At 36.0% G+C, this 23,595-nt stretch overlaps 2 protein-coding genes across 2 annotated transcripts in view; both read left to right on the top strand.

Annotated features, from left to right (window-relative positions):
• Positions 1–14,569, top strand: part of LOC105440521 (phosphatidylinositol-binding clathrin assembly protein-like) — a 71,630-nt gene extending 57,061 nt beyond the window's left edge. The window contains exons 20-26 of the mRNA XM_030994899.1: positions 976–1,144; positions 3,764–3,829; positions 5,126–5,264; positions 7,289–7,333; positions 8,161–8,244; positions 8,707–8,838; positions 9,854–14,569. Coding sequence (XP_030850759.1) covers positions 976–1,144; positions 3,764–3,829; positions 5,126–5,264; positions 7,289–7,333; positions 8,161–8,244; positions 8,707–8,838; positions 9,854–9,868 — 650 coding nt within the window. The 3' untranslated portion in view covers positions 9,869–14,569. The remainder of the gene's footprint in view (positions 1–975; positions 1,145–3,763; positions 3,830–5,125; positions 5,265–7,288; positions 7,334–8,160; positions 8,245–8,706; positions 8,839–9,853) is intronic.
• Positions 14,570–16,147: 1,578 nt separating this feature from the next.
• The window catches only part of LOC115928129 (vesicle transport protein SFT2B-like), an 11,525-nt gene continuing 4,077 nt past the window's right edge, over positions 16,148–23,595 (top strand). Inside the window, exons 1-4 of the mRNA XM_030994898.1 lie at positions 16,148–16,262; positions 18,174–18,260; positions 21,148–21,236; positions 22,616–22,733. Coding sequence (XP_030850758.1) covers positions 16,194–16,262; positions 18,174–18,260; positions 21,148–21,236; positions 22,616–22,733 — 363 coding nt within the window. The 5' untranslated portion in view covers positions 16,148–16,193. The remainder of the gene's footprint in view (positions 16,263–18,173; positions 18,261–21,147; positions 21,237–22,615; positions 22,734–23,595) is intronic.

Below are 23,595 nucleotides of genomic sequence, written 5' to 3'. Positions count from 1 at the left end.
ATTTTGAGCTTGAATTGAAAGGACAAGCAATTTCAAAGTAGAGTTTATAACCATTTATATTAGTTAAATCCTAATGTGGGTTTAAAAAAAGTTGGTCAATGTTTGATTTCATTAATTTTCCAATATTTTTCATGTACCATAAGCTAGATTATATCTATTTTTAGTTATAATTATAAATTTATGATGTATAATATTCAGATTTAATGGTAAGTAATGTCATTTATCTATCATCAGGGCCCTGTTGCATAAAACTTACCATTGATGATAACTTTCCCAACTACCATGGAGACCTTGATTTTGATTGGCTGTTGAGCCTAGCTGTTACCATGGTAGTTGCCATTGATAGCAAAGTTACCATTAATGGTATTAAGTTTTAGGCAACGGGCCCCAGGTTTTTTTCATATGAAAATTCTGTTTTCTTCTCGTATTCCACCCCACTTCAGAATGTCCTTTCATCTGCAAATATAAAATCATTTCTTCATATATTATTAAAATTGCAATTTTAAAAGTGACCACAGTCATTACAATTAGAGAGGATCATTTTTGCACATCCACATGATAAAATAAAGCTTCATCTGATGATTATTGTCCTCAAAACATCAAGGTCATTTGCTGTGCTTGAAATGGATCAGAAATGTTTTTTTTTTAATCCACTTACCGTGTTGGGAAATCCATTTCTCCAGTGTTTAGATGTGCTATAAACATCTGTTTGTAGCTTACAATTTTCAGACTGTATTTGTATAGTGACACTTGTATATTTACCTGGGCATAGTTTCACAAAACCGTCAAAAGTACAAGTTTACTGACGTCCCATTCAAACACATGTTTATTACAATACATGGATTTCAAGTGGATGTTGGTGAACTTGTACCTATGATGGTTTCGTGAAACACTGCCCTGTACTTCTGCACCAATGAGGATAATGTTTATAACCTGTTCTTGCTTCCCCCTTCCTCCTTCTCCCTTCTTCCTCAGCCCAAACCACCGCACCCATCATGGGAGATGTCCTCCAGCCCATGAACCAACAATATGTACCCCCCTCACAGGCAGAGGTCATGGCCGCCAACGGGGGCAAGAATCTCGACACAACACTCGTCAAATTGGCAACAAATCTCGATATTAAAGGTGTAGCCTCTCCTAAAAAGTGAGTTTAAAATTTACCTTGCTTTTCTAGAGGAATATGTAGGCTTAGAAATGTGGTGACATTTTTCTTCCTGTAGAAGGGGTTGTATGGTTAAAGTTTTAAAGCCCCCCGCAAAAAAAAAGAAAAAAAGAAAAGCAGCTTAGTTTATAGTTTTAAAAAAATAACCCCATTTTTTTTTTAAATGGCCAACTAATTTCTAGATTTTAAAAAGATTTACAAAACTAAAATGCTAGCGTTTGAAAATGATCTGTTGGAATTCATCTGTATCCATAAGAAGAAATTCAATGTGGGCCTTCTGCAGTGTAATGAGTGTGGATTTGCAGTGTTATAGTTGAAATTTTGCAGTAAAATGGTCTGCCACTCGCAGTAACATTGGTTTTTTTTGCAGTGCAGTTTAATCCGATTTAAAATTTCACCAACCACCAACTAAACCAAACTTTTAATACTATTTTGTCTTTGAAAGATTGCAGTTGCTTAATACACTTTATGCATGATATGTGAGAAATACTAGGAAATTTTTTTCTTCATGAAATATGTCTGAAATGCTTTGGTTTTAATGGCTGTTATAGTGTAGTAACTAGTATCGTAGTAATTTTCATTAGTACATGCATTCCATGTATATATATACTTCATATTATGCTTTCATGTCATAATGTTAATTCACATTCAGTCACTCTTTTGTCTCGTTTTGATGTGTGTTGGTGATGTAATGTACCTGTATCTGCGTTAATGTGTGTCATTTTCATTCACTCTTTATATCTAGCATTAACTTTCTTCAAAAAATTACAATGCTCCCTCATTGTTCCTCATCTTAACTCACAATTTGTTGAGTGTCTTTCTGTGTACACATGTATTCTTTGGAATTCAATACCATTTTTCCTTCTCATACCTGTACCATGCAGTGGCCACCTATATATATAAAGGTCGTCTTCTCTGCATATTTCTCTCTCTCCTTGTTACTTTTTGTTAACCTACTCTGAATTCTTGTTACTTTTATATTTTCTAAACTTTAAATCACACCTCTGGTTTAATTGCTATAATCCCTTTTACTTAACCAACATTAAAAAAAAATAAATTTAAAGGTAAAGACCAGTATTGGAAACGCCCCAATTTCAAAAAATGAAATGGAAGCTCTCATTACCAATCATGTGAAAGAATATGTTTTGACTAATACATGATGATAACAAATTTGCCGGGAAACCGCCTACTAATTCATATATTTGGTAAATTTGTTTCTCTCATGGTCTGTGAGAGATATAGGGTAGTCCCATGTACATCTTTCTGTGTATAGTGCTTGTAACTTTACGAAGAATGGGCCAAATTTCTTATCATTTTGATGCTAGATGCTAGATGATCAACCTTTTCTGATCGATTCCACAACGTTTCTTTCACAATGCAATCGCATGACCATAACTGGTCTTTACCTTTAATGCTAAAATAACTATTCTTTCAAGCCTGTACCATTTTTGCTCTCTTTCCTCTCTCTCTCTCTTTCTCTCTTTCTCTCTCTCTCTCTCTCTCTCTCTCTTTCTTTTTCTGAGTTCTTTGTGTACTGTTCCATGTTCTGTTTCATGTATGTTATTAAGAGGATATATAATCAATGGCTCTGTTAGTTTACAATGCTTAATTCTCATTTTTTCCACAATTTACATGAAATTGAATCACCCATTTAACCAATCCTCTTTTTTTCGGTTTGCTTTTCCTATTCGCACATTCACGTATCATTCTTTCCCTTTTCATTCCCTTGTAAAATGTGTTTGTATATCTTTTCATTGCCTATCCATTATTCCTAAATACCATTCTTTTGTTGAACCCTCATGCCAATTCTCTTTTATTTTGTATGTTTTAATTTTGGTGAATTTGCTCATGATCATTCCATCATATCGATGTGACCCGCAACCATGTTATCAATCTCCAACTCTTTTCTAATCTTGCTCTTCTTTCTATTTCATTCTAAATCACTGATTGTAATACCCCCCTTTCATTTTCCCATCCTCCCTCAATACTTTTATTTTTGTTTTACATGGCTATCTGTCCTATTTCTTCTTTTGCTGCACCTTTACTGCTTCCATTTAATTTAATTTGCCAATAATCTTCGCACTCCTGTCCATCTATCCTCTTTGTTTTTATTGATTCCTCATTATTGATTCCTGCATTCTCCATCATGGAACCCTTTTCAATCTTCTTCCTTCCATTCTCTTTGCTTACTGCCTTTTTTTTTGGATGCCCTGTTTCATCCTTTTCTCTTGTCATAAATCACCTTTCTTTTCCGTCTTCATTTTTCCTTATCCCTCTCCTTTCATCCTTTCAATTTTGTCACCCATCACTCCATCCTGTTTTCTCCATTCATCAATCCTGATTCTGCATCTTCCTCTATCCCACATCTATTCTCTCTCTCCTTCCTCTCTTCCTGCCCTGTTCATTCATTCACACCACATAACCTTTTCAATTTTGCTCCCCCGATAAACCCCCGTCATCCTCCTCAACGCATCACTCCTGCCCATCCTCCACCACCCTCCATCCTCCACTCTCCCTACTTTCTCTGGGATGCGTGCGTTCCTCCTTCATCCGTTTGCTGTGCTGTCATGCCCTCCTCTCATCACACACTTACTAATGCAGAACTGCTGGAGCTGGGAGTGGAAGTGGTGCACTTGATTTTGATCTTCATGGAATGGGCCGTTTGAAGTAGGTGCTTGGTGGCAATGTCTCGTCATAGTTTTATTAACCCTATTAATAATCCACTGGTGGCTGGGCTTTCATTTGGGATGCATGCATCAAAAAGATTACATTCAAAGGGTTAATTGTCAAGCCTCTATAATAATATGTACGCTTCATGTTTAGTCAAAAACTCGGCATAGACCTCTAACCAGCAATGCACCAGACAAATAAGATGCAAAGTATATTCTAATCATACTTCATAATCCCTAACCAAATAAATAATGCTTCTAATGTAGTTAATTACCTGAGATTCAGTCTTTTTCTGATCTTATCTTCAGAAATATATCTATCGCTCTTCGTTACATCTAGCCATCTCGTGCAATTTACCTCAATTTATATTTCATTGAGCCTGTGATTATATACATGTACATGCACCTCTATTATAATTCTACCTTTGTTGCACTACAAACCCCCTATATTGTCTCTCCATGCTGTGAAGGTTCCATTTTACAGTTACCGTAAATGCAAGTATTTTTCATATCTTGACCTGATTCTGAAAATGTGTGGTTCACTGGTCCTTTCCTTTTTTCTTTTTTTACATGAGTTCCCTTTTTTAGATGTGTTACACTTTCTTTTTTTGTTAAATGTGTTCATTAAAAAAAAAAAAGGAATACTATCTGTAACAATGCTACATTGATGTAGCATCTGATCAAAATTTTATGAAACCGCTTTTTGATTTCATGCTGATTAGAGGTCTATGCCGTGGGAAGATTTTCAAAATTGCATTCCATTTCATGACATTCATTACCTGTATTTAAACATGCAAATGATTTGCCTTGAAAGTTGGGCTCAGTTCATATAGTTGCATGTCCATATGAGGCTGGATGGCTGCTAATCTAAGTGTAATTGCATGACATGAGTATTTGATATATTATTATTATTTTAATTATGCATACCGGTACTAAAATCAGAGGCTGCAAATGGTCATTTTTATTTGTATGGATTGCTCATATTTAATATGGCAAGGGAGAATCAAGGTGGACTGTATGAAATGATATTAATGTTAAAATCAAGAGGAAATATAAATCTGAGATGTCATTAAAACCTGATGACTTTAGAATACTCCAATTCCCGTAGGCTTAACACACGGAACACCTGATTCTCGTTGGCAGTGTGTTCGCTGACAATTTGTAAAGCTCCAAAGTGTTTGGATGTACATTAGATTGTGTATAATAGTCATTCCTGTGCGTTGTTCCCATCGTCCATTCAAATGAAAGAATCTTGGTAAATTGATTTTGGTCCCTAAACTTTGATTTCTTTTAGGACGGAACATCAGTGGACCAAGAACTCACCATCACAGAGGACCGGAGGGGCCGGTTGGTCACCCCAGAAGGGCCCCATCGGGTCATCGGCTGCCCCTGCATGGGGTGTTGCAGCAGCAGCCCCTATGGGAGGTTACATGGTGAGTAGATCAACAGGGATTTGAACCCTAAACTCTCAGGTCCAGAGCACTTAAGTATAGACATTCTGACCAGCTCTTACGGCAACATCCTAATCTATTAGTCATGAGGATTCTTGTTTATTTCATGATGATTCAGAACGGTGAATTTCATGACATGCAATTTTGCTTTTGATCAACAAAATAACCATAAAAGAGCCTTCTTCAGCACATACTACTGGTGACAATTACTTCATGGTTTTCTACACTGACACAAATCTTAATTTCAACTCTTGATCAAATACTAACATTAGCCCTAACCCTGATCCTAACCCTAAACCTAACCATAACCCTAAAACTATGACAAATTAAACCCGACTGCAATCCCAAACCTATATCTTTGATGAAATAAAACAGTGAGCAAAAGTCACTCAAGCAAATGTCAGATCACCAGCAATATATATATATATATATATATATATATATATATATATTTTTTTTTTATTTTTTTTTTTTTTGGGGGGGGGGGGGGGTTGGGATATAATTATGTGAAATGATGGAAGATGTATTTATAAGCTAGGATGTACAGTACAGCAAAACTTCATGAACTCTAAGGAATTACTCTTCTGATGATGTTAACGGTTAAAATATTCATGTTTATTACATTTCTCTGTCTCTAGAATCAAACTAACTCATGCTTTCTGATTTAATAGTTGCATTCTTTTCTACATATTCTACATCTATTATTTTACTCATTCATTTGGTTCAGATCATTATGTTGTATATTAGCTTTGAAGATGATACTTGCATGGTACATAGATTTTAATTGAACATTTAATTTTATGGATATGAGCTCAAAGTAGGAAAAAACAAACAAGCAAATGCTGCTGACAATTTTTCTGCTTCAGAAAGCTGCGGTTGATATATGATGTGATAAATCTAAAAAATGTTTTACGGCACTCTGGATAAAAAAAATTGATCCTTGTGAAAATTCCTGGTAGAATAGTACATGTGTGATTTGCCACCTTTAGATTTTGTATAATGAACTACCTGTTGAGAGGAAATAGTAGCATGATCTATTTGTATGTTTCATGGTTATAAAGTATACCGGTAGTACTTTTTTCATGTCTACAGTAATTTTAACCACTTTTATTTATATTTTAGTCTTGTAGTGTATTTGTACGAAGAAGGAAATTAAATTGGGGAAAGGTTATGAAAACAAAAGAATTTCTAAAGTAACTAGCCTTGTTCATTTTCAAAAGAGATACTATTAAACAGGATACTATTAAACAGATACTAATATTGGAAGTCAGAATTGAAAATTGATTTTAAAGCCCCACTGCACTACTTATAGCTACTTACGCCATCTATATAGCAAACAATGCATAATCGGTGTCTGTTGGTCCCCATCTTTTTCTTATGTTAACCGAGAGCTGATTTGATGAGATAACGACCTTTCAGTGATTATCTTGGATAGTTGTTTGAACTGGTTTTTTTTAATAGTTTGCTCTGTGTGTGAGTGTATGTTTTTTGTTTAATATAAATTTGTCCTTGTTTAATGAAAAGCTATATGTGGATGCAATTGTGGTGTGGGGTTTATTGTAATCAGTAAAGGTCTCTAGTCATATAGTAATTTTCCCTTATGAATATGAATAATTAATTTTAATTATTTGTCATTTATGAGTAAATTATCCTCATCAAGCAGAATCATGAATTGTGATAACTGTATGATTGTGAACAAATTCAATTTGGTGTTTTATCATTTTACCATGCCTCTCTCATCCTGTCTTGCATGTTTTCTCAATTCATTTGTTTCATTTTAACAACATGTAATCTTTCTTTCATATATCATTTCATCTTATGTTTTACCATATTATACATTGTCTTAGTAATCCTCATTCTGTTTTGTAGCTTTATTTGAAACTAACACAGTTCGCTATTCTCTGATCCTGTCCTCATTCTAAACATAATGCTAATATTATCTTTCATTTCTGTTAACACCACTCTCACTTCATGCTTTCACAAAACGTTAAAATAATGATGTAAAGGAGCTTGAGTCTGCACCAACACCTCCACCACCAAATACTACCATGGTGAGTCTAACACCCCTGTTTGACTAATGGTATAGTCCATGAGCAGCAATCTGCTCCATTTGCTGGCAGTGCTGTATGTCTATCCATGTGGTATCATCCATTTTCTTGGAGGTGGATGTGGTGGGTTAGTTTTGAAATTCATGGAATTTCTTCATCTGAGGGCCAAGAAAATTTCTGGTGATGTTGCTGTTCTGCTGGGAAAAAGAGGGGCTAAGTTCCATATAAAGTGTATGTTCATATCTCATATTAGGACAAATTTTTGGATGAAAGTATTACTACATTGTACACAGAAATGCAGTATTAAATGTACTATTGTGCTTTAGAAAATACATGTTGAACATGTGGGCCAATATGTTACCCTTAATATGTATCATTGGCACAGTTATGCATTAAATGTATACATGTAGTTTTGTGCAATCTTGTATTGTTTTTTTTTATTCAATGCAGATTCAAAAAAGATAGATAAGCTGCACCACAATTTAAATGAGATAAGAAAAATGCGCTTCATATTTCTTAATCTGGTCACACATACATTCTGGATATGCAAGTAGACTGTCAGGTTACGAGCCAGACAACTCGTGAGACCACTCATGAGCTTGCTTACAACAGCTTTCTAGAAGGTTCACTCAATCATGCGTGAAAACTCAAAAGGATCCCCCCCCCCCCCTCAAGAAAAAAGAAAAGAAAATTGTCACTAGCCCTTCTCTTTCCTGCAATGATTTTTTAGGCAGTCTGCCTGCTATGTCTTATTGAATTTCTGTATTCGGGAAGTTTTTATGTTTGGGAGGCATTACTGATGGTGATTTTTGGTATATGTTTTGTTTCAGAGCGGTCAAACGGCCGATTGGAGGGGTCAAGCATTCTCAGGACAATTTGGTGCTCAACAAGCAGGGATGGCCCAACCTGGAATGGTAAGTTATTGTATGTTGCGTGAGTGATCAGAGAAATCTGTAGACAGAGTTTGGCCAACTTTGTGTCAGTTTGTCTCGACATGGTGTATATTCTTTTGTGCCTGTCCAACAAAGCACTATCGCAAAAATCTCCTCTAGCATCATCTTAGGTCAGCTGTAGCAGTATGTTCCCGTAACTCTGCTTCCTTAGCTGCACTGTTGGTTATGGCATCCGTGGACATATTCAAATCAATTCAATTCAATTCTTTTTATTCATCCAAATTCACAAGAATACATGGAAATTTGTTTTGGTCACACATTGTAAAAAAAAGTAATATATATATATATATATATATATGAGAAACTATATCGTTGTGTTTATAATCATGGAATACATGAACAGGCTGTGTTTATTCTCGATTGCTTTTAATGTTACCATACCCTAATAATTTCTATGTTTCTCTTTTGATTTTTCTCTTGAAGGGCATGGGTGTAAGACCGATGGGCATGGCACCCGCGGGCATGTTTGGACAACCTGTTGGAGGTATGGGTCAACCTATGTATAATCAACCAACGAGACCACCTACACAAGCTCAAGCACCCGCAGATCCATTCGTAAGTCCACCTTCCTCCGCACATGTTGCTGCAGAACACACATTGTTTGTAAGGGACTCGTCGCCCCAAATAGATTTGAATTTACAGAGTTTGCAATTTCTTTCTAAAATTGAATCACAATCAGATACCGTCAAACCTGCTTTAGTGACCACCTGTCTTCAAAGACCACATTTTTGTTTCCCTTAAAAATGGTTTCTCATTGAAACTTGAACTAAAGGAACCTGTCTACAAAGACCACTTTTTGTGTTTCCCATGGGCGGTCGCTATAGACAGGTTTGACTGTAGTATTGTTTGCACTTGGCTCTAAGGAATGTTATACAACACCTACGTGGATCCTTGTCATTTGATTGGAGGATTGTTGGTCACATGATATTCAATAGATATTCTATTGCACGGGCGTGCATTTTTGGTTATATGCACACTGCGTACCTCTCGTATCCCTTCGTGTATCTGACGCAAAGGCAATGTGAATGTAATCGAGAAGACTTGACTCCAACTTTAATTTATCTTTAATATAAGGAGTAAGGCATAATTTGTTGATTAACGTTCTATTAGATCTTCTTCGATGTTGTATAAAACAAATAATGAATGTTTTTCATTCGTTCATTGAACTCAACCATAACCATTCATTATTTGTGTAGTATTGCATAAGTCGTTGAATAAATGAATGAAAATTAATGTCTTTTTCTTTGACATCTGTTCTTGAATGTTCACATCTTAGGCTAGTGTAATTTCTTCTAAAATTGGATCCCAGTCAGATCATATTGTTTGTATTAATGATATGCAAAATTTGATGTATGAATGAAGGAAAAATAAATGTCCTTTCTTTTTTCTCAATCTTTTCACATGCTTATATATCTAATGCTAGTACAATTTGTAGTGCAACCTCTAAAATTGAACGGCAGCCAGATTTAATGTAGTTTGCACCTGTTATTTTAATATTAAGAAACAATTTACACAATATTGCATTACAAATTTTTTCTTCTTTTTTTTTTCTCTCAATTTTCTCCCACAGGGTAATCTCATCTAGCTCCACAGATGTCAGTCATCTCCACAGAGATATATGGATATATGAATATATATATAAATAGATAAATATATAAATATATATATATTATGATATGAGTGCACATTTTCAAAGTGGAGAAAAGAAGCTGTTTGTGACCAATTATGTAGAAACCAGCCCCACGAATCAAGAATTTTTTTTTCTCGATGGCGTCCACTCTCATACGTTATATTTTGTGATTGAGCGATTCCAGTCATCCATGTTTATGTTAGTGCAAGTGGGCTCAAACATCAAAGATAGATATCTTCATTTTGTCAAAGTGTCATTGACATGGATTGATTCTATAGTGCTATACCCTGAAGATTTAACCCTTTGCCTCTGTCAATTGAATGGTTCCTGTATTTTGCATAGGAAATTAGATAGCTTAGTAGTAAACGGGTTAAGTGAATTTTCGTGTTGGATTTGTGAACTACTCTTGCACACAACCTACAAGTTCTTTGTCATGATGAATACATGTGTATGAATGAAGTCCTATGTCCATAAACACAAACACAAAGGACAAAGTCTTTATCATGAACTTCAGTATAAGTCAGTGGAATATGAAAATGGAAGCAACAAGAAGAGCCTGTTTATTAAGGCAAAGCATGTAACGCTGTGAGACAAAACAGTGTGCTTATATGGGTCAGTTATGGATGGTATGGTGAGTTCTCACATCTGGACCCTTCAGCTTTGTTTGACAACTAAACATCAGCTGTGTCTCTGCACCTTTTACAGATGCTGGGCAGTTCCAGGTATGATAAGATCCCAGAAGTACATCGTAGTATGTAGTTACATCTAAGGCTTGTCAACATAGGGCATGGTAAACTGCCACAACAAACCAAAGTTTCTGTGCTTAACTAAAAACACTCTGAAGGCCTCGTTCAGATGTGATGCTGCAAAACTTCAGTGTTTTTAAAAAGTTTTGTTACGATGACGTACACAGAGCTTAGTGAACACGGGCAGGACCTTTATGGTGCCCAGTTACCATTCATTGACGTGTACAAAAAACCTGAGGTGGCTTTTTTGCGGCGGTTTACCGTGTCATATCTAACGAGCCTTAATTGTTCTTACTTTTGGTTTTGTTCTAAGATGAAAGAATGCTAACTGCATTATGCGTATGTCATTTTGCTGCGGTAGTTTTTGTGGTTGTTATTTAATGTGGGAGCCTTGCGTTATTGTGTAGGGCTGCTGAAAGATCTAAACCCTAGGATACCTTAGGTTGAAACCCACTGAAAAAAGGCATTTTCAAGCTAATCTTGAGTTCTATTAATAAAATTTAATTTAAGACAAAGTCTGATTTATTATGATGCAATATATGAGCTGTTGGGCCATAAATGGATGAATAAATACATTATGTGCTCTATATCACATTGAAATGCACACTTCAGATCATGTTCTGGTTTCTTAAGTGTACAAACCTATGATTATTCAAGAAATTTCTGCACCATTTGGAGCACACACACACAAAACAAAAATCATTCAATAATCACCAATCATTTTGTACATATGAATGATCATCTTTTTGTCAAAGTAATATTTTATAATGCAGAAAGCAATGTGTTGAACATGTAACATATTATGAAGACATCCTTTTTCAATGTCTACCTTTTGATCTTTAATATATATTCTAATCATGACCCTACTGCCAACGAATATTAAGTAGCGTAAGGTTTGATGTAATGAACACCTTCATCATTGGAGCAGTGTTAATTGCTCACTTGAATGGAGACCATTTACATATACTACCTTAAGAATAATAGGGAGTAGTAGGATAAGTATAGGACCATGATTATGAAATTTCATCTTTGCGCGACTCAAATCTTGTACATCATCATCTACCTGAATTTTGGCGTTTCCATTTATAGATTTTACTTTTTCTTAAATATAATGTTGATGTAAGAAATATGTCATGGATATTTCAAATACATGTATAAATTTATTAGGTGTGCATATGTATTTTTTGTACCCTTGCCTTGTATGGATATAGAAGGCATTATGAATTATGGACCAGCATTAATAAGAAGTACTTTGTTTAATGGATACTGTGCTCGACCATGTATATCTCCAATTGTTCAGAGCTGTGGTATTTAGGGAAAATGATAACTTAGAAATCATCATCTGAAAGCTTAAACCAAAATTTAAGTCAAATCTTAGATGAACTTTGATTCGGGAAATAGATGAAGTTTCTACAACTTTGAGATTAGTTTATATTTTAATTGCCACAACACGCATCAAAATCGTTGTTTTTAAATTTAATTTGCAATGATGTTTGAGGGGTTAAAATATGCACATGAAGATTAAGCATTTGTATGTCCTAAACTAAAATGGAAGTTGACTGTATACAGATGATCATTTGGTTTGGAGTTGGTAGCAATGTCATGTGTAACATGCATTTTGTGATGTGTAATTCAAGACATTTTTCTTAATCAATATGATTATGTTGAAAAGTTATTGGATTGCATAGAAGATTTATCACGGATTAGACATAGAATGTGTACATTTGTAGAAAATTACTTGTTTGATAAAAAGGGGGAAAGTTATGTTATTTCTTAATGTTTATTGTGTGTTGGGTGAGTGTCTGTGTGCATATTATATATAGGAAAATGAATTGATGCAGGTATGTAAATCTGGATGTCAAATTGATTCAAAATAAAATGGAGTGTGTGTGAGAGGGATAGAGATACAAAGAGAGAGAGAGAGAGAGAAAGAGAGAGAGAGAGAGAGAGAGAGAGACGAGAGAGAGAGAGAGAGAGAGAGAGAGAGAAAGAGAGAGAAAGAGAGATATATAATTGAATTGAGTGTGAGGCAGTGTTTGTAATTTTTGTTTTACGAATATGCTATTTTGGTCGGTGAATTAATAGCTACATACCATACATTGTAATACAACTGTTCAAGTGTGTTATAAATGTGCTGAATTATTACTCTGTCAGTTGTCATTTCCATGGATCGACATCTTAAAACCATTTTTTAGAATTTACATTGCCTGATGTTTCTGAGTTTGAGGGAAATATAATGAAGATGATAGTTATCTGCATTTCTACCCATGGTATGAATTACAGGTTCCGTAAAACGGTGAAGAGACTGTAAGTTGACTTTGTATAATTTTAAAGTTTTGTTTATACCCCTCCCCTCCAGAAATGATTTAGACCCTCTTTATCCTTTTATTTATCATGTATCATGTTTTAAAGAAATGGAAAGGGTCTGCATCATTCAGGGGGTGGGAGGGGGTGCAAAATCACATCAAAAACTTGTTATCCTTACTCACTCTGGGTCCTGTAACATGAAGCAAAGCAATTGAATGTACAATTGATTTTTGCGATTGACTGCACATAGTGCTCAATGCAATCAATCCGGAAAAATCAATCGTGCAATCAATTGCTAAGCTTTTTTTTACGGGCCCTAGTGTCCCTGTTTCATATTGGGGCACATCAATGTTGAGTAAATGCCTTCAAATAAAATTATAGTGCATTTGCCAACTGAACATGCCAGTGACACTAAGCGATTCTGGATGATTCAACCCTTCTCTGAACCATGCCATATGATTGCAGAAACAGATCTTGATATTCTACCAAGTTAAAATTCTAGAGTTGAAATGCCCCATCATTTGCTTTTCCAAATTGGTAATTAGTATAGCTGAAGCAAATCTCTAGATCAAGTAATGTAAAAGCACATAAAAACCACAGACATATGTTTGGTGTTTTATGGGTTAGAATACAAATCTGCCCTTGATGAAATAATTGTCATCAGGTGTTGTAAAAGCAATCTTTACTTTGCTTTAGCAGTGTTCCAAATGAATGTATGATGTTATGTATGCAAAACAAGAACAAGAGATGCATTCTTGTTTTACTACAGTGAAAGCAATATCAATTTTATTTCATATCTTATCTTGTTCAATCGTTTATTATTTTATTTTTATTTACTCTTTTGTATTTATGTTGATGGTTAGTTATGCTTTACTCCACAATGGATGTTATATATCATTAATGACACTGATGTGTGTTACATGTTATCTATCTGATACAACAAAGTCTACTAGATAAATGTTCATGTTGAATGCTAATATCCAACTAACTACCCAAAATCTTGATGGACCATGACGTAATAATTGATAAAGGGTATTTTCCGTACTGTGATGTAAATTATTTGTACATTTACACCTCATCCAGTCTAAGAAAAGACATTGTTCCATATTCTATCTATTGAGTGTATAAATGGGATTGTCCTCCGATCATTTAATCGAAATGTGGTTTATGAAAATAAAGAGAAATTATGTCTATAATGAAAAAGAGAGCTTTAAACTACATGTACAAATTCTAGAAGAGTTTAAGAGCAGTTTGAAATCCTGTATTTAGACAACGTTTAATGTCTTTCCTCTTTTTGATATACTGTTTACGATTCTCTATTAGTAAGATCCCTATTAGTCCCTTGCATCTTAATTTCTACTATGCAGTCAGTCTACCCGCAAGCTCCAGTTTCTATGAAATGAATATTGAGTGTTTTCAAGCTGTCATCTGTGAAACCTTTGTGGTCAGATTTGTCTTGTCTATTTTTACGAATGTGACAGAATTATGTATCAACCATTCGTTTGTAATTTTTTTCTCAGAGCCGTATCTACTTCTATCCGTAGAGAATGGAAATATGTTGGTCTCGTGACCCAATAAATGAAAATAAAGTGATGAAAAGAAACAATGTGAAGCAATCGTTTGTTTTATTCTGCTGGATTTTTGTTACTCTCGAGGTTCAAAGAAGAGAAAACAGACTCCCAACAAAAAATTTGGAGAAAGAGACCGTATAGAGACTTGTATGTATTGTTGATGTATAAAAAAATTGTTGTGAGAGGAAGAGAAGGGGAAGGTTTTATTCAATTTAAATGTGTATCGTGAAAAAGGGTGTTGATATTATTCAAATAGATAAGTGTTGCACGTAGTGAGAATATGACAAAGAGAAGAAGAGAAGTATAGTCCTTTGACGTAGAAGTTTGGTGAGAATGAGAGAAAGAGAAGTATACACTTATTGTTTAATGAAAAGAGAGCTACTTACAGTCAGAATTGGAGAAGAAGAAAAAGAAAGTGTTAATAATTGTTTGACTAGAAGAGGGTCATATGAAGTAAGAAAATGTGAAAGGGATGAGGTTTGGATATTGTTTAAATGAAAGTGAGAATGAGAAGATTAAAGATGAAGTTGAGTTCTGGTCATGCGATTGCATTGTGAAAGAAACGGTGTGGAACCGACCAGAAAAGGTTGATCATCTAAAGAGTTTGTGTGTATTGCAAGGTTCTGGAATCATCAAAATGATAAGAAATGTGGCCAAGTCTTGGTAAAGTTACAAACACTTGCACAGAAAGATGTATATGGGACTACACGAACATGTGGCGTAAAAAGCCGCCCCCCCCCCCCCCCCGATTTTTACGATGTTACATGCATATTTAGAATATGAAGGCATTTGAAGAGCCATGCTTTTCAGGGAACATGTCTTAACTGATGTTCTTCCACACTTGCATAATAAGAATGAGTAATGCTCACAATTTATTTTTCACCTCTTCCCAGAACTCAACCTTCTCTTTAAGAAGAAGTGCATCTATAGGGCCTATTCTAGAGTTCAATTGTAAGACAAATTTATAGTGAGAATGGGAAAAGTCAATGAATATATTCACAAATTGTACTAGGAAACGGAGAAGATCAAAGATATTCAAAATTAATGAGAGCATGCATGCACATATAGGCCTACATGCATTGGAAGTTAGTAAAAAAAAAAAGAAGAATTTCATGTATACAAGAAATTTCCAATGTGTAAATTAAAACTGGAAAAAAAGTATTAATTATATTGTATTTAAAAATCATAAAATATCATAGTTTCTCTACATGATCGATCCGAGTGAAATATACTAGTGGGAAAAAAATGACTGCTTGATGGTCCTCTCAAAGAACATGTCAACAAAAATATCTGGCTGCTATGCCACTATGGGGCCTCGATCTATATCATCCCCCGCCCCCACCCCTTGAAAAAGAAAATCAAATTTCCTGCTAAAATTAAGTAGCAGATTGGGAGAGAGGGGATCGAAGGCAAACATGTGGCCTAAATTAATAATCAACATTAGCTTTCTCTTTTCTTTCCTTTCCAATTACAAAACAGAGATGTTAGAAATTGGCTGTGGAGCAAATTATTGCCCATTGAATCGAATTTGGAGTCGTATGACGACATAAGTTAAATTTAGGTTTGTCGTAAAAAATCACGCTGTTCAATTATTCATTCATAAATGATAGACTAAAAAATCTTAACTTGCAGAGTGAGATTACAATAATAAGGAAAATGGACAAGTTGAAAAAGGTATTGCGTGGAGAAGAAGAGCAGCAGGATGAGCAAAGCATAATAACCGACGTAAGTATTCGGTAGTTTGTTATATTTGGTTAAAATTCACGATGCACTTTCGCTGTACTTTTTTCACATTATACGAGTATTTAATGTGACGTAGACGGGACCCAAGATCCTTGACTTCAGTCCCGCGCGTAGCTTTACGTGTTGGATACAATCTTTAGGCCTAGAATCTATATTATAATTTTTCAATTCCTATCAACACTCTTATAGGTCTACTCTTAATCGTTATCTTTTCTCTAGATTATAGAGATGTCAAATCAGGCTAGGTGATGGTGGTTGGGTGTCTGGACACTAAACAAACATATTAATGCCTTCTCTTATGCCGATTTTGAGTGAATTTTGTTGAGTTTTTGTCCAGCTGTGTTTGTGAGTTTTGTTTTGAAAAATCAACAGAGGGTGTCTTACTCTTGAGTCTTAACTCTTAACGTTTTTTTCCTACACACAAAGTATATATACCGTAATGCTGCTAATGACTATGAGGTTTGTGTTTCAGAATACTTAACTCAAATACAGCTGTCAATTCGCTTTTGATTCAATGAAAATATGCATCAAACACTAAATATTTGTCTGTCTTTAATAATAATATTCTACAAATAACGCACGACCCAGCGTTTGTTAGTGGTAAATGCAGTGCGAGGTTTCTTTAGATTGGGGCCACCTCTGTGCACGAGCTTACAGTGTGCACCATCTGAAGATACCGAGCGTACACTGCATTTACATTACACACAATACCTTGAATACCTTGAATGCCAAAGCTTCTGGAAGAAGCCATCTCCAAGATTCCAGGTCTAACTTCAAGGGGGATGTCCCAGCTTCCGGGTCTTGCACCTTAGTCATTTTACATCTGTGTCTTGCTTGCTGGGTCATATCAGGAATGATAACAGTGTCAAGTGTGTTATTTGTTTTATAAAATAGCGACAAATGGAAATCAAAACAAACAAAAGATCTAGATCTAACGTAGGTCTATAGTCGGAGTCTAGGAGATTATGTTGGTACTAGAAAATGAAAAGATAAGACCTTGCACTTGCTCTACATGTACGCTGCGCTGGATATCGATCTTAGAGCGTGCAATGATACTCTTGACTGCGCTTTTTTTGGCGCGCGCTTTGATCGTGCATGCCCACAAAAAAGGTGCATGCACTATGAACATGACTGACAAACAAAGCGGACAAAATATACAGTTCGTCAGGTAGACAAAGGAACATCCCTTCACTGCTATTATGTAAAAATGTGTAGAACAGGTGTCACATGCATATTCACTTTTTACATAATAGCAGTGAAGGGATGTTCCTTTGTCTACCTGAGGAACTGTATATTTTGTCCGCTTTCTTTGTCAGTCATGTTCATAGTGATGGTCATGTCATATTGTCATGTCATATTGTCATGTGACGCATTTTGACCAATCACGATGTTTAAAATACTAGAGCTACTTTATAATGTCAATTATTTTTGTCCAACACAAAGATCTATGACATTTTGCATGGAAGCTTCTTTGAACTACTGATTCATTTTGAATTGTCAATACCCCCACCTGAAAATTTCTGAACAACATAGTCCAGATCTCAATCTAGTATTTTTTTTCCCATTCATATTCTTTTAAATCTATTTGATGAAACAAATCAGATTTGGCATTATTGCGCAAAGGAAATATATTTCTTACTGTAAGTGTAACATATGTAGTGATTGAACTCTCTTGACACATGTACACACCAAGGAAATGGCAGACCCCAAATAGCACTGCATGGGACTCAATCGTAAAAGATATCTTGAGTGATTCCCCCTCTCATGTTTTGATCTGACATAGTGTATAAGCTCAACAAATGGGAAAAATATTAAAATAATTAGTGCATTTCTCTTTAGAGTTAATTCTCCTTTTTAAACAATTATATGTTTGTGGAATATTTTATTTTTCAGGTGTACAATGCCTCTTCACTCAGCTGGTCAACCCGCATTAAAGGATTCATTGCCTGCTTTGTTATTGGTTGCTCACTATCCATATTGGTAAGTTTCAAGCATAATTATCTTCTCTAGTCATCAGCCATTTAAAAACCACTAAATATCCACTTGCATCTACATGTTTGTAGCTCCAGTGAAGGGTTCTGAATAAATCTATATTACTAATACGCAAAATCGCCGCGGGGGGTCCAAAACGGTTCCTCAAAAAGGTCTTTCCCCGACCCCGCTCGCCTCCGCCGTGGCGCGGGAACGGTGGCACAATTCCATGAGGCCTGTCTCCCGTAACCCGCGTGCCACCTCGACCCCGCGATCGACGTCCATGCCGTTAAACGCGGTTTCGGGGTTTCGGGGAGGACGGGCGAACGAAAGTACGGCGGGCGTCGTGGATTGCAAGGAGGCGACGAACCCGCGAGAGCGAGTTGACAAGGCGTGCTCCCGCCCTTTGTCTAATTATCAAAGAGAGACGAAGAGACACACAATAGACGAGAATCCACTCGCGTCAACGGGTGTAGCAAATCTCATCTTTAAACGGTGGGGCGTACCCCGAGTTAGACCTCTTACTATAGGATATGCTTTGTAGCGTGTCAGAGAAATAAACAGTAACCGATGACTCACCCGGGTGATGAGATGTAGTAAATCTACGCTCTGACGGGCTGGGCTTACCCGTGTTATGGATCTTGCTATAGGGTATGCTTTGTACGCCAGACGGCCTATGCCTGTACGTGCATGTATGCGATGATTTTACGCTCATGTCACACGCACAGTCGGTTTGCGACTTTCATTCTATGATTGCCGTGATTTGTGATTTGTATATAGTTAACGTGAATTAGAGGTATGAAAGCAGGGCTAACTTTGTGATTATTCCGTCCATGTTTACTGAATTTTGATAATCATTCTTCAAAGTAAAGTTTTCACAAGAAATCCATCGTAACTTACAGTTCAGTTGCAAGCTGGCTGCCTTGAGGCTTGAGTCCACACACGGACAGCGCATTGCGCCACTACACTGCTGCCGAGCACTGTCGGAACTGTGACTGTGTGTGAGCTGAGCTGGGCTACACTCGACATGCGCAAACGATGGACCTATTTTCGCGTAAAATCTTTACTCTGAAAACAATTATTCAAATTCTGTGATCTATACCAACATATTCATAGTCCAAGCTTCTGTCTTATAGGTCTTTTCATGAAAACTACATCGAAATGACAACAATAATAACGCTAATAGATCTGTGATAGTACGCCTAATCAATCATTGCACACACACAGAGCATACAGGATTTCAAATTCCTTCCAGCGCCCAACTCAGGCGGGTCATCACGGCGCTCAAGCCATCGTTTTACGCTGCGCCGCAGTTACTGCACTACACTGTATAGATTCGATTTCCGTATGTTTGATTTCGTTTAGCGTTGGTTATTTGAAACTTTTGAACTCCGAAAGAATATGTTAAATAGACTCTTGATGTTGGATTTCTTTTCTACTGACCTGTTAATGAAAGCATGAGGGATAAACAAAACAAAATAAGGACTGCTCTGTAATCGGATGGTGGTGGAAATTATCACTCCCTCGATTTCGTTCAAATACTGGCCCTTCTATCACCCCCTCGGCTTTGCCTCGGGTGATAGAAGGACCGGTATGAACACCACCTTGGGAATGATAATTTCATCCTCATGAGCAGTCAATATTTGTGTATTTTCACTGAGACCTCCGGGACCTCTCTGAAGTTCTTATCATCCATGCAAAATATCATTTTGTTGATCATTTTGTTTAATAGAACATGTAGTTGTAATAATGTATGTTAAGCCAAATTAAACAATTGTTACTCATGTTTTGATTAATTGGAACAAGTTCTAATTAGAGATGAGTGAAAATATGAAAAATGAAAATGGGAGGTTTGAGAACAGTATAATTCGTAAGAAACTGGACGGGAAAGGGATAATGGGAATAAGGATGGGAATGAATGAAAAACAATAATCATAAATAATGAAAGTGAAAACGAAAGTTAAAGCGTAAAATAGTTTGCATCAGTTTATTTACAAATTACTAATTTCATTTTTTCTTTTAATCTTCAAGTTTTAATATGTTACAAATAAAAAAAAACATTTCAAAATGATATATGAAACAGCAAACAAAAGGTTGATCATCTATCGAATTAAATATTATGACAAGAGTAGAAAAAGAATAAAAGGATAAAAAGTAGGCCTTTACCAAGAGGGAAAATGAAATTGAAATTAAAAGGGGGAAGAAAAAAAAAGAAAAACAAACATGAATATTAAAAATAGATCATCTAACATGAAAATTGAAAAAAAATTGATAGCACATCATAAATACAACCACGTACCACCCCCTAGAATCCCGTGGATTTTCCACGGGTCCTCCTAGTATAATATATAAAAGGCTTGGCCTGCAATCATATCATTACCCCTGGCTTTAGCCAAGCTTCCATGAAAAGGCGCTCAAGCATTCAAGGAATTTCCTCCTACCCGATACCCATTTACCTCACCTGGGTGGAGTGTGGCAAATGTAGATTAATATCTTACACAAAGACATTAGTGATATCAGTGGTTTTTCAATACAGGTCAACCATTAGTGATATCACTGGTATGTAGCTGGTGCTGCAAGACTACATAACCCAATCGTCTGATTTGTTCTTATTCTTTTTATGTGTGTAACCTTGCTTTTAGGTTCAAAAAAAAAAAAAAAATAAATAAAAATTATTGTAATTCTATTATTGCAAAATTATGTCCTGAAGTATGTTAAACTTTAACTTACCGGTATGTGTGTTTTACTTTCTTTCTTGAATCACTGGTTCGTCGTATGCCCACAATTATAATTATACAATTTTCACACAACTGCGCCAGGAGTGTCATTATTGACAGACATGGCGCATTATAAATGTTCACTATTTATTTATTTATTTATTCTTTGTTTCCTATAGGGTTCCTTCCTCCTCTTCATTCCATCGAGTCATAACCTTCGTACGTTTGCCGTCCTGTATTGCTTCGGCACCGTAATCGCTCTTTCTGGGTAAGTGAAAGAAAGGCCCCCCCCCCCCTCTCAGTGTTATTTAGGGTACGCATATGCGTGTTCCCAGCGACCCCCCCCCCCCCCCCCCCCCCCCCCCCCGTTTTCAGCAAAAGTCTGGTGTGTAAAGTCAATACGGGTCAACCTTTTTCTTATGTTATACAAACCTTTTTCAGCACACCCCCCCCCCCCCCCTTTTCAACAAAAGTTTGGTGTGTAAAGTCAATACGGGTAGACCTTCTACTTTTGTTACGAGCCAGAGAGTTTGGGAACACGCATGGTATCCCTCCGTTCACGGAGTGGGGGGGGGGGGCGGGAAGAAAGGGCAGGCAGATAAGAGTTTGAGCAGGGTATACAGGACAGTGAAGTTAATTTGGTAGAAATACACATCAGTAGGGATTTGAAGACAATTTTGATATTGTGTTCTAATTAATGTGAGATGTTAATTCATTTAAAAGATGTTACAGATAAAAGCTTGATCCTGCAGTCCCCTTGAAGGTACTTCTCTTCTAGCATATGTATATAATTATGGACATAATTGTTAAATATATTGATCATTATGCAGTACTGCATTTGCTATTGCTGTGTGCTAACAAATGATATAGCATGACAAGTTCAATATATTTTGTCATTTGGTGTCTAATCTGTTTAGGTTACTATTAGTATGGTACATCAGAAATATACTTTGACTTTAATGGTAAAGACCAGTTATGGTCATGCGATTGCATTGTGAAAGAAACGTTGTGGAATCGATCAGAAAAGGTTGATCATCTAGCATCTAGCATCTGCAAGGTTCTGGAATCATCAAAGTGATAAGAAATTTGGCCCATTCTTCGTAAAGTTACAAGCACTGTACACAGAAAGATGTATATGGGACTACCCTATATCTCTCACAGACCATGAGAGAAACAAATTTACCAAATATATGAATTATTAGGCAGTTTCCCGGCAAATTTTTTATCATCATGTATTAGTCAAAACATATTCTTTCACATGATTGGTAATGAGAGCTTCCATTTCATTTTTTGAAATTGGGGCATTTCCAATACTGGTCTTTACCTTTAAGCTTGGGTCTAATCAAAGCTTTGGTAGGGCTTGCAAATTAATACAAACATCAGGGCCCTGTCTTAAAAACAATTGTGATTAATCACAAGTTATTTGTGATTGATATCAATCACAACTATGTACATAAGAGATGGGAGACTGCAAACTCGCAATTGATTTGGATCAATTACAACTCTTTGACGGGGCCCAGATGTACTTGTACCATAAACTTGGATGTTGGTGATGTGTGGGACAAATTCGACAAAATACCAAATACCTGGCCAGCTCTACTCATTCGTTAATAATTTTGTTTGACTGTCTTCTTTTTTTCTCTAAAGGACCCTGTTTCTAATGGGACCCATCAATCAGCTGAAGAACATGTTTAAGGAGAAGAGGATTATTGCAACATTAATCATGATCGCCATGATTGCATTGACACTCATGTCTGCACTGTGGGTAAGTGGATTATAGTCTGGGGTAGTATGATGAATGATGAGGAGGAGGAGGATGATGATGATGATGATGATGATGATGATGATGATGATGATGATGATGATGATGATGATGATGATGATGAAGAAGAAGGATGGCAATGATGATGATGATGATGATGATGATGATGATGATGATGATGATGATGATGATGATTAAAAAGACATCAGCATTGTGGAAATGATTGTTATGGTGGTGGAGATAATGGTATTGATGATTGTGTTGATGATGATGATGAAGAAGAAAATGATGAAGGTGATGATGATGATAATGATACTGATACTGATGATGATGATGATGATGATGATGATGATGATACTGATGATGATGATGATGATGATGATGATGATGATGATGATGATGATGATGAAGATGAAGATGAAGATGATGAAACTGATGTTGATGTTGATGAGCAGCTTAATGCTGATATTACCACTACTAATGATGAGTAATATTTTGATGGGAGTGTTTTTAAGTATGAAACAAATTAAATACCTATTTTTGGAGGAACAAGAAGATTTATGCATGATATGATGCCTATATCTGTGCTGAACCTGCATGGAACATAATCATGGTTAGAGACTCTGTTGCTATGTCAGTAAAGGGCATGCCCAAGGTATTTTGGTAATTTGATTTCTCGTAGGTTACAACGTATTGTAGAGTTGAGCGTAATTATAGTGACATCAAAATGTGTCTTTTCATTCCATATTTGGCCTGTTAAAAGCTCCAATAGTGCTATTAACTACAGTTATCAGATACGGTAAACATGTATACTAACATGTAAGATGCGGTTTGTGATGTAAAGACAACAGCTCGGACTAGCCCT

This window comes from Strongylocentrotus purpuratus, unplaced genomic scaffold (genome assembly GCF_000002235.5).
Source record: "Strongylocentrotus purpuratus isolate Spur 01 unplaced genomic scaffold, Spur_5.0 spur5_scaffold_21, whole genome shotgun sequence".
Taxonomy (NCBI): Eukaryota; Metazoa; Echinodermata; class Echinoidea; order Camarodonta; family Strongylocentrotidae; genus Strongylocentrotus; species Strongylocentrotus purpuratus.
The sequence above is the reverse complement of the archived record's forward strand: the minus strand, read 5'-3'. Positions and strand labels throughout refer to the sequence as shown.